The sequence below is a fragment of the Sorghum bicolor genome, chromosome 10 (genome assembly GCF_000003195.3).
Source record: "Sorghum bicolor cultivar BTx623 chromosome 10, Sorghum_bicolor_NCBIv3, whole genome shotgun sequence".
Classification (NCBI taxonomy): domain Eukaryota; kingdom Viridiplantae; phylum Streptophyta; class Magnoliopsida; order Poales; family Poaceae; genus Sorghum; species Sorghum bicolor.
This window is the reverse complement of record NC_012879.2, coordinates 47,842,926-47,854,770: the sequence shown is the minus strand read 5'-3', so window position 1 is coordinate 47,854,770 and position 11,845 is coordinate 47,842,926. Positions and strand designations below refer to the sequence as shown.

The window sequence follows — 11,845 nt, the reverse complement described above, 5'->3', positions numbered from 1 at the left end:
GATAATAGTTGTCAACAACAATAACCATTTAAGTATTTTGCTCCTACGACAACGGGTCAAGTGTGATGTCAAACACATGGACACAAAGTTACACATTGTGAAGGAGATAGTCTGGAATCATATTAAAAGTATTGAGCAAGTGCTCACGGATCCACTTACCAAAGGCTTACCACCCAGTGTGTTTAGAGAACACACAGTCGACATGGGTTTATGGGAAAGCCTATGATTTTTGGACAATAAAGGGCCCAAAGTTAAAGAATCTGTTTGAGAACAGAGATATGTGTTGTAGCTATTAAATCTATCGATGAGTGACCGTGACGATGAAACATGCTCTATGAACCGATCTATGATGGAACAAGAAAGATATAAATGTTAAGTTTAAAGTCCAAAGTTTAAAGAATAAGAGGAGATCAAAGGGGAGAATGTTATATTGATCTCCACCAGCCCAAGTCCAAAGACTGGGCCGGACCCCCTGACCGCATCCTGATCGGGGACGTCCAGCCGTCTACTGGCTGATGGGCCCCGATCGCGCAGTGCATAAAAGAGAGGGTGGAGGCCAGGGCACAAGGAACAGGGTTCACCACCCAACCCTAGATTGATCGAGACGGAAGCACTGCCAACGACAGGAAATCCGCCGCCACCACCTGCTCGACCATGATCCTCTCTACCAACACGAAGGTATGGTTCACTACCTCTCTCCCATTCCCTCATCCTCCCTTCCCCCTCTGGATCCATGAAGTTTTACATTGTTTATCCCAAGTACAAAAGAAAAACCCTACTGATCTACACCCTAGACGACCCAAAAATTCTAACACCTTGTTCCAGATTCTCCAGCATGAGGAACCTATTTCTTTGGTTCCACCCGGAAGGGCTGGGATGAGCCGAGATGGCCAGATCAACCGATCGGATGGCAGAGAAACCAAAACAACATTGAAGAATGAGAGCTCAGCTTTAGAGAGATTAACTGATAATCGTTCTCATTGGGTATGAACCTTTATAGAAACTGTAGTTTTCTTTTTTGAGCAACTTATAGAAATTATAGGTATGTTTTCCAAATCAAAACTAGGCGGGCCCATAAAGGGACGAGCACATAGCCCAGGCCTCGGTACAGAACTAGATGTGCAGATTTTGGCCCAGTGCGTGAACTATGCCCAAATGCTCTATTAGAATTCGGCCTCTTTTTTTGGCTGTGGAGAACACGTGACAGGACATCAGGACCATATATAGTTATGAGGGATTTTCTTCCCCAGTGTGCCTTCACTGCTTCGAAGTTGGAAACATGACATCAGGACCATAGTAAACACGCATGGATGGTGTTTATATATAGTTGCCTTTCAAAATATCCAATGGAAAAGGTCAGGTGAATCGTTTCGGTAACCTGGCCATGTAAGTGACACTGCTTCGGTCACTCCTTGCGTGGTCGTTCACCACTTATTCTACTATATACTCCGTACTGATGATTTCTATCTATAGCCATATTCGTATACTGTAGTTCATGATGAAAAGCTAGCTAGCTGTACATGTCGGTCGGTTTCGACCCATCCATGGGCGGTCGGTCGGTCGATCAGCAAGCTAGCTATAGCTAAGCTAGAAGTATATCCGATCCATATCGGCATCTAGCTGTTGACGACTCGGCAGTTGCGCCTGATCTGTCCGGCGGTGCCGGTTAGCACCCCAACGTTGCCCATCTTAATCATGGCCGCCATGAAGTCGCTGTTGAAGAGCGAGGGGTTGGCGCTGTACTGCCTCACCAGCGCGTCCTGCGACCCGCCGTTGAAGAGCTCCTGGTCCGAGTGGAACAGGCCCCGTTGCGACAGCAGGTTGGTGTAGTAGTCCGTGTCGAACCTCGTCGGCGTCTGCACGTCCATGGGCGCCAAGTTGCCGTCGCCGCCGGACTGCGGGCACGTCTGCTGCCGGAGCGCCGCCGCGAAGGAGGCGTTGATGTTGGTGTCGCCGTAGATGCGGCTGCGGAAGGTGGTGCACCGGGCCTGCCCGATGGTGTGCGCGCCCGACAGCGCCGTCATGTCGCGCGCCGACAGGCCCTGCCTGCTGAACAGCGAGATGAGCGTACCCAGGCTCGCCGTCGACTGCGGGAGGTTGCTGTTGGCAAGGGACGCGCTCGCCGTCGTCGAGTCCCGCCGGCCCAGCGGCACGTTCCAGGTCGGCCCGCCGAGCTATGTACGTGCGGACAACAGGAAACGAAGGATAAGTGTTAGACGCGTCGTCATATTCCCCTTGACCGCGACTATACACACCGGATAACTAACTGAATATGACATGTAATTAAAGGAACGAACTAGTAGGCGTGCGTACCAGATTGGTTCCGTCTCGCGCGGCAAGGGCAAGGATGTCGGCGCACGACACGACGCCGGGGCACGCGGCCTCCACGTTGGTCTTGATGGTGTCGATGACCTCAAAGCCGCGCGCCGAATTGGCGTTGGGGCCGGCCGTCTTCTCCCCTCCGGCGTCGAGAAGGATCGAGCCGTCGCAACCCTGTCATCATCACATACTGTTATTGCCTACTGTTGCCGGAGAACTTGATGAATAGTGTGAGGATTCTAGGCTAGTACTTGAACAAAGCAGTCGTGGAAGAAGAGCCTGAGCAGAGAGGCGCCCATCCTCTGGTCATTGCTGAGGGCCTGGATCATCGCCCTCCGCACGATGCTCTGCAGGTTGGGGCAGGAGGATGCATAGAACGTGGTCGAGAGCTGTGCGTGGGCGACACAGGAGAGGAGGGAAATGGCGACCAAGCATTGCATCAAGGTAGGAGCCGCCATGGCAACCTGCACACTCGGTGAAGCTACTTGCTTAAGGAGAAAGGTCTCTGCGGCAGCTTCGATGTGAGAAGGGTGGGCACATGGCCCTATTTATATATGGTGCTTCGAGGTAGAGTTGCATGCATGCCAATCTGTGTCCTGCCTGCGTTTGTAGTCAACCATGGCTGCCAGGAAGTGGAAATTTGGGACCAATTCTTGCATCATCTTGTGATCCAAGTGAGAGGGGAAGACCGCAAGCTAGAGTTACATAGTTTTGGCCTACCGAAAGACGCTGTTTCTTTCAGATTAGCTGAATGCCGCTTGTGTTGCTATAGGAAAATCAATAATAGTGTCCGAGCGTTGCACCAGGATCAAACTTTTTATTTATTAAACCTGAGTACTCAAATACGGACGTGTGAGCTCTGAGGACTTCCTATCAGATGTGGGCATGACGTAGACGCGTGAGCGGGAATCAAGATTTGGTATCACCGGACATTAGGATCATATTTTTACATTAAACCTGAGTATACTCAAATGAGGACATGTGTGCTCGAGGAATTTGTATGGACGCGTGAGCGGGAATGATGATTTGGTATTACTAGATAGATGATGACTTTAGAATCTTTTTATGTGTAAAATAAAATAAAGATATATTTCTATTTAGGCCACAATCATCATGCTCAATTTGTATTCTTGCACCACGTCCCGGGGTTAGTACAGACTATACAGGCGGTTCGCAACCCCTTTGTACAGGCGGATTGACGAACCGCCAGTGGCTATAGGCCTGTGGAAATAAAAGTTTCCACAGGCGGTTAACTGAGAACCGTCTGTAGAAATGTAGAAACCCATTTCTACAGGCGATTCAGTTATGAGATCCGCCTGTGGAAATTAATTTCTACAGGCGGTTCTTTTATGTGAGCCGCCTGTATAAATGATATTCTACAGGCGGTTCTCATAACAGAACCGCCTGTGGTAAGATTTTTCAATTTAACCCTATTTTCCTGCAAACCCTATTTTTAATATATATATATATATATATACCATTACTTTGTACATAAAATTATATTAATTACAAACATCACACATCAAAGTTTTTTGTTTACAGACATATGAGGTTTCACATCTGAAACCTCTGCTCTAATAACCCGATCGAGATAGCTTTAGCCTACTAATATCTCTTAGCGCTCTAAACTCAGGCTTTGCTAGGACGCTGGTCGGGTCGTGATATTTCCCTTCGGTGGGAATGGCTTCTCTCAAGAGAAAAGTGCAGAGATCCTCAACTATGTTGTATAGAACAGCTTGAGTCACGCTCTTCGCCTTTTCCAACTCATGTTGCTGCAGAGAAAGTTAGAAACATCATAAATTTAAATTTATAGATAATATAACACATGCTTAGCAACAAAAAATGACACAATTATATAAACGACTATTAGAGCAATACCTTAGAAGGGCTAGTTACATATCTTCCGGTCTCTCTCATGAACTCGCAGATGTAGAATCCACAGTGTGTTGCTTACGGCACTGATGTATGACAAAAAGTGGATATTTATTAGTTGCAACATCGTCATATGCATATTATATTTATAAAAGATAGCTTGTGATATTTTGGTACGTACCGGCCATTTATAAAATAATCTCAATGGCTGCCCCGGTTCTGATGAATCGCACCTTCCACCTTTGATCTTATAATACCTATAGGCCCTATAGTATCGAATACACAATCCTCAAGTTATTCTGAAACTCCTATAAAAGTAGGTATGAATATTTAATGTACTCAGCTTACCGTTCCAAGTGTGTAATGAATTTTGCATAACTTGAAGGATCATAGTCTGCAGAGTCTAGGACTAGCACACGTCCTAGACTAGGATTAATGAGGAGGCAGATCCAGTTGTCCCCGAGAGAATCGAATTTATGATGCAAGTGCCCATTGAAATTACTAATACGACGATGAATACAAATTGACACTTACCCAAAGTTGTATGGGGCAACAACACATTCTCGATCTTGATACTTGAGCAGTGCCAAGGCTATGTAGAGGTCGTATTTACATTCATAATCTAGTCGATTTTCATCTATTATCTTCTTACGCTCAGCGGGATCCAAACCTTCTAAGGAGTCGTGTTTGTCTCCGATTCTGAAGTTGTGCTGCTCCTCGCATATCTTCATCGGGCTCAGATACGCAACCCTTTTACTGGTAGACCTATCCGGATCCGAACCGTACCGCATCTCTTGTTGTTCAAAATTCATTTTGCAATGAGCACTTGTATATTAGATGTTGAAAATTGATGCAACTCATGAATTATAACACAAGATAGTACGAGTGACACTTACAATGCAAACACGGCTACCAGCTGCACGTCTAGTCTCTGCAGGTTCATCATTAGCCACATGTCCTCGAAGGTAACGATTGCCTTTGTACGCTCACTGTTGAATGTTGTTGGTGGTATAATCACATTGATCGTGTCAATGCCTACAGAAGCTGCTCTCATATACCAGTCATGCATCCTTTTTATACTAGCTGGGATCTTTTTGAGTTTGTCCCAACTAAGTAGTGGTCTGCCTGGCTCATATTTAGTAGGGACAAATTTGTAATCATCCTTCGTCGGTGGCCTGATATTGACAATACGTGTTTCAAAGCTTTTCGACCCCTCCTTCTCATGCTCTGCCAAGTCAACAAGTTTTGAAGTGCGGCTCCTTGCAATTCCGAACAAAAATAGGGTCGTACCAGCGGCCTTCTTCTTTGGCTCGTACGGGGAAACCAATTTGGGGACTGAGAATTTTGTTTTCTTTGGTTGCGGTGGTGTCTTATCATCATTTTTGGGTGCCGGTGGTGTGGAAGATTGCGGTATTGAAGCATGGGGTTTAGGTGATGGTGGGGGAGTGGGTTTTGATGGTGGCGGGGATGGTGGTTGAGGCATTATTGGTGATGGTGGTGGTGGGGATTGTGGATGCAAGATTGGAGAGGTTGGTGGAGTGGAAAGAGATGTGGGATGGGACAACTCCTGAGTCTGCGGTACTTCTCGGGGTGATGGTTCTGGTAGCTGAGACAGCAGGACGTCCCGTCGAGGCCAAAGAATAAAATTCTTGATAGCTTGTCCCAGTTTCTCAATGCCCTCGGGACCGGGAATGTCTAGCATGTCGTCCTCATATCCTTGGACAACTGTCAACACTTCCACCCTGCAGTAGTCCTCAGGGATCTCACTACCATGGAATTGACGCCCCGGGATCGCAAGTCCTGTGGCTTCTTCCCTTGTACGGTTATTATTAAAACCATACCTTATGACTAGGGAGCAAGGCACAGGACTATCGATCTCATCAACTGGATAGCGGACCTTGTCTCCGGTAGACGCAATACTGCTTGGGATGACCGGAGCTTGTTCTGTTGTTGTCGGGGCGACGACTATCTGCATTTGAGGAGGCTGTTGGCCACTTAATTGGCTAGACATTGCAGTCGCCAATCGCTGCATCAACTCAGGAGGAGGATTGGAGAGGATTTTAGACATCACCTCTTCAACTTATCTCTTAGCCTCCTTCTTAAAATAATTAGACATTTATTCCTTGTAGCGATCCCGTTTCCTATACATTGCTTCCCACTCTGGTCCGAATCCTTCTTTCCATCCTTCTTTTGATGAGATGCCTCGTACACGACCAGAATGCTCTAGGTTACCAAGAGCAACAGTAAGGATATCTTTCTCCCTTTGAGGCTTAAATTCACCTGCTTGCTGCTTAGCTGCCACCGCGAAAATATTCTTCACTGCCTCTTCGACCATTGGGTAAGAAAATGATAAGCCAGACTTGGCTTCCTTTGTCGGTACACGAGCATGAATCCACCTCCAGCCCCTACGACCAAGTTGGTCAGGGAGCGCTGGCAGACCCTTAGCCGTCTGCGCTTCATCCTCTTGCTCCCATTAGGCAAGCTTGCGTTGGTAACCACCTGTGCCTAGGTGGTGGTGGAACTTGTTCCTTTTTGCGAGCTCGGATTTGGATTCTCTCAAAGCTTTGAACTCCTCGGTACTCCTCTTCTCTAGAAACACCGCCCACTGACTAGCAGTGATTTTATACCTTTTTGTCAGGTCCAACCCTTTCTTTGCCCACTTAGAATTCAACTCGGACTTGTAATTCCTAAACATGATTCCCAACTGCTTCAATGTGTACTCCTTTACTAGGTCTTCTGAACCCTGAGGTAAAACAAACCTTGTAAGTAGCTTGTCCCACATTCTTTTGATTTCATTTTGGTCCACTTTTGCCCACTCCCTGACTGTGATGTCAAGATGGTCTCTAACTAAGAATCCAAGTGTGTTACGCCACTTAGGTAAGGCCTCTGGAGGAGCTAGGGGTTGTCCTGTCGCGCTCACATCTGTAATTCTAAACGTGACTTTTGGAAACTGATTCAATCCTATGTTACCTCGTTTCCTTTTTCTGTCATCAGTCTTCTCGGTGGTTGTCTCCGTCGTCGGCTCGGGTGCACCTTCATGTGTGAATTCTTCCTAGGATAGGATCTTTTTCAGTTCATTAAACTGAGATAACACCTCCTGTTCATGTTAAAAGTTAAACACATAAATCATTCTTGTACATATACTGAGGGACATAAAAGTTAGAAAGATTTAATTATGGATGAGTAATTCATCACCTCATCTCCTCCTGGAATGTAACCAGGGTCACGTTCTAATTCACGACGAGCGTTCCTCTCTATGCGAGGATCTGGAATGTCGCTAGGGGAGGTCTCGTACGAAGGACTTGATTCACGTTCTTTTGCATTCCCCGTGTGGTCCGACCCTTGTGCTTGCTCAGTGCTGTGTGACACTTGCACCTTCTCTGTGTGGTCCGAACTTTTTGTCGGTGCTTGGTCGATGCGGTCAGACCCTGACGCTTGGTTTGGGGTTGGAGAAGTCATCGTGCTAATCTATACAAATAATTACTTAGCATATGCATAACTGCTTTGTAAATAATTCATTATAAATAATTACATTATAAAAAATAAATAATAACTACTTAGCATATGCATAATGTATATACATAGACACTTAAACTAAAAGTAAATATTAATTGTTTATTATTTTTATACATACATATATATATAATTGCATTGTAAATAATTGCGTTATAAAAAAGAAATAATAACTACTTAGCATATGCATAATGTATATACATAGACATTTAAACTAAAAGCAAATATTAATTGTTTATTATTTTTATACATACATATATATAATTGCATTGTAAATAATTGCATTATAAAAAGAGAAATAATAATTACTTAGCAAATGTGGGCATCATGTATATACATAGACACTTTAATTTAAGTAAATATTTATTATTATTATTATTATTATTATTATTATTATACATATATATAGATAATTGCATTATAACTAGTTGCATTATAAATAATTGCATTATAAAAAGTAAATATATATAAATAATTAAAATTAAATATATATATATATATATATAAATTAAAAATAAATATATAAATAATTGCATCATCTATATATATATATATATTATTGCATATATATATATAAATAATAGTATTATACAAAAGAATTAATAAATATATAAAAAAATTCGCAGCCTACAGCTCTAACCGCGGGTGGGCCGGCCCACCTCCCCCCTCTATCCTCTCCGGCCATGGTTGGGCCGGCCCATGTCGCTCTCCCCTCTCCCCTCTCCTCTCTCCCGGTGCCCGCCGCCGCCATCGAACACGCCCGCCACCGCTCCCCGCGCTGCGACTGGCCGCAAGTGAGCCGCAGCGGCAACCCTACCTCCTCGACGACCTCGCGCGCTCCCACACCAGCCCCCACGCGCAGCCGCACCCGCCCATAACCTCCATGAATGCCGGCGAACTATACCTGGACGGGAGCGCGGCGGGAAGAGGAAAACGGTGGCGTGCTTTGACCGGAGCTCGGCGCGGCGCGTAGAGGAAGACGGCGGCGCACGTGACCGATGGCGGAGTGGATGGAGAAGGGCGGTGCGGCGGCGAGACATCGACGGGAAAATTTGGCAGCGCCTTCAGACTTAGAAAATTTCGGAGGTCTGCGCGCGGCCTTTATATGGCCTCCATTTCTACAGGCGGTTGGTATTGACCACCGTGTGTAGAAATGCTTTCTACAGGCGGTGGTCAATGCCAACCGCCTGTAGAAATAGGTTTCTACTGGCGGTTGGCATTGACCACCGCCTGTAGAAATAACTCTATACAGGCGGTGGTCAATGCCAAACGCCTGTACAAAGATTTTTGTAATTTTTTTTATTATTTTTGTTTTCTATATTTTTGGTAACTGTTTTTTATTGCATATTGATATTATAATTTTAACATAATTATTTCTATATTCTATATTTGTAACATAATTATATTGTTTATATATTATTTGTATAATGATATTATAATATAATTATATTGTTTCACACCTATATATTACTTTTATATTATTTTAAATTTCAAATGCATATTGCATATTGTATGAAAGGTAGAGCTTGATGAGCTCTAACTCCGCTGTATTCAAAACTTTTTCATTTGAGGTCTTTTAGTGCCTAGTTTGACCTAGTTTGACCTAGTCCAATTTTAAAATTTCAGATTTCCATAGCTACACACACGTTTTCGAAACCCGAGACGTCCCCAACTCGAAAAGTCATGAATAAAAAGTTTGTTCCACTCATCAAGATATACATTTCATACATAGGACATTTTTGTATTTGACAAAGCATTTCAAAAGTGTAGTTCTAAATCCACAAGTCTCTGTGAGATTAAACACTTTGTGACTAGAGTTTACCAATCCTTTCCCAAATGCCAAAATATCCTATGTATGGAATGTGTATCTTGAGGAGCTCTAACACCCATGTATTCAAAAGTTTTTCATTTGAGGTCATTTAGTGCCTAGTTTAACCTAGTTTGACCAAGTCAAATCTTGGATTTTTTCGAAAAGTCACTTTGACCGGACCCTTGGTAGTCTCAGATACAAAAGTCCTGAATACAAAGTTTGTCCAGCTCATCAATATACACATTGTGTCTAAGGGTCAACTTATCATCTGAGAGAGTTTGGACCACTCAAATTTTGAAATTTCAAATTTCCACAGCTACACACACGTTTTCGAAACCCGAGACGTCCCCAACTCGAAAAGTCATGAATAGAAAGTTTGTTCCACTCATCAAGATATACATTTCATACATAGAACATTTTTGCATTAGACAAAACGTTACAAAAGTGTAGTTCTAAATCCACAGATCTCACATATAGTTTCATAAAGTTTGTGTGAGATTCACATACATTTCATACCAGAGTTTACATGATGAATCACAGATACAATTTAGGCCACTACTATTCTTCCTTGTCCATCAGGGCACACCCATGGCAAAGAACTCTATGGGATGCTTCGCTCAATATTTTTTATCTTCATAGGATGGTCCACAAAGAGGGACATATCACTAAACTGGTTAAAATCCTCCAGATCCAATACACCGTCAACTCCAACTGCTTGTTGCTTTCCTAGAAAAACTACATGCTTCGGTTTGTCGGTACTTTTCTTCTCATTCTTAGAAAGGATCTGTTCAGCATAGAAAACCTGTGCAGCATGATTAGCAAGGATCCACGGGTCATCTTTATATCCCACCTTACTTAGATCATGAACTCTGACCCCATAATTATCCACTGTGACATGTTTATCTTCAACCCATTGACATCGAAACACAGGGATCTGAAATGTACTATAGTCTAGTTCCCATATGCCCTCGATGAAGCCAAAGTATGTAATGATATCACCAGTTTTGTCATCTATGGCCTCGCATCAAACACCACTATTTTGTGTCATGCTCTTTTGGTCCTTGGACTTGGTATGAAATGTGAATCAACTTATGTCATAGGTTTGCCATGTTATGACTTGGCGTGATGGTCCAGATGCCAAAGCCTTGATGGTTTGTTTCTCAAGTGTTTCCCCATATGGAATGTCCTGCTCCCTTAGCCATGTGTACAATTGTTTCTTGTGTTCATTCATTACCCAATCCTCTGTTTGCCTAGGATTATGTTCTCGAAGCTCATTCATGTGTTGTTCAATCAAATGCTCCATTATCGAGAGCTGATGTAAGATGTTGTGATGTGCCTCAAGTACTGTATTGTAATCTGGTGGGATGAATGATTTCCGTCCAATCCTCCCACATCCATGTAGCCTACCCTCATGTCTTGACGGAGGCAAACCTATTGCAACCTGGTCTTTTAGGACATTATTGCAGAATGGTCCTCCAGACTCAATCGCCTCTTCGGTACAATACCCCTCTATCATGGACGCCTCGGGACGAGCACGAGTTGATATATAGCCATTTAGTATTGACATAAAACGCTCGTATGTCCACATTTCATGTAGGTACATGGGACCCAGTGCCTGTATTTGTGGAACCAAGTGCACCACAAGGTGCACCATGATATCAAAGAATGATGGGGGGAAACACATCTCAAACTGTGACACTGTTTCCACTACGAATTCCTGAAGGGATTCTAACTCATCATGGTCAATTATCTTTTGTGTGATCTTGTTGAAAAAGTAGCACAATCGTGTGACTACCATCTTTAAGAATACTAGATTTACAGCCCTTATTGCAATAGGGAGGAAAGTAGTCAGCATGACATGACAATCATATGAGTTGTAGTTGGTGAGTGCTAGGTCTTTCATTGACACAAAACTCCGTATGCTAGAGCAGAATCCAGATGGGACTTTCAATTTCTTCAACCACTCACACATCGCATGTTTCTCATCAATGTTGAGGTTCTAGCTTGCTGCTGGGAGATGGTACTTCCCATTTTCTTGAAGAATAGGATGAAGCTCTTTTTTTATGCCTAACTGCACCATGTCAAAGCGTGAATTGAGTCCTTCCTTTGTCTTGGTCTTGATGTCTAGCAATGTGCCAATTAGACTTTCGAACACATTCTTCTAGACGTGTATACCATCGATCGCGTGTCGTACATCCAAGTCTTTCCAGTATGGCAAATACTTGAAGAAAATGGACTGCTTCTTGAATGTTGCCCCTAGAGTTGATTTGACATCTTTTCTTAATTTTCCATCCTTTGTCTTCTTTCCAAACACAAATTTAATGTTGCTCA

General features: G+C 43.7%; 1 protein-coding gene across 1 annotated transcript; it reads right to left on the bottom strand.

Annotated features, from left to right (window-relative positions):
• LOC8072693 (peroxidase P7) lies at positions 1,294–3,097 on the bottom strand. Its single transcript, XM_002437083.2, has 3 exons — positions 2,571–3,097; positions 2,314–2,493; positions 1,294–2,174 (listed from the first exon to the last, which is right to left on the bottom strand). Exons 1-3 carry the CDS (start codon positions 2,775–2,777, stop codon positions 1,617–1,619), a joined length of 945 nt encoding a protein of 314 aa, XP_002437128.1. The 5' UTR covers positions 2,778–3,097; the 3' UTR covers positions 1,294–1,616.

Coding starts and splice junctions, on each gene's coding strand:
- LOC8072693 (XM_002437083.2), bottom strand. CDS start 2,777: ATGGCGGCTCCTACCTTGATGCAATGCTTGGTCGCCATTTCCCTCCTC. Junction 2,494..2,570: donor TCCACGACTGCTTTGTTCAA/GTACTAGCCTAG, acceptor TGATGATGACAG/GGTTGCGACGGCTCGATCCT. Junction 2,175..2,313: donor CGCGAGACGGAACCAATCTG/GTACGCACGCCT, acceptor GCACGTACATAG/CTCGGCGGGCCGACCTGGAA.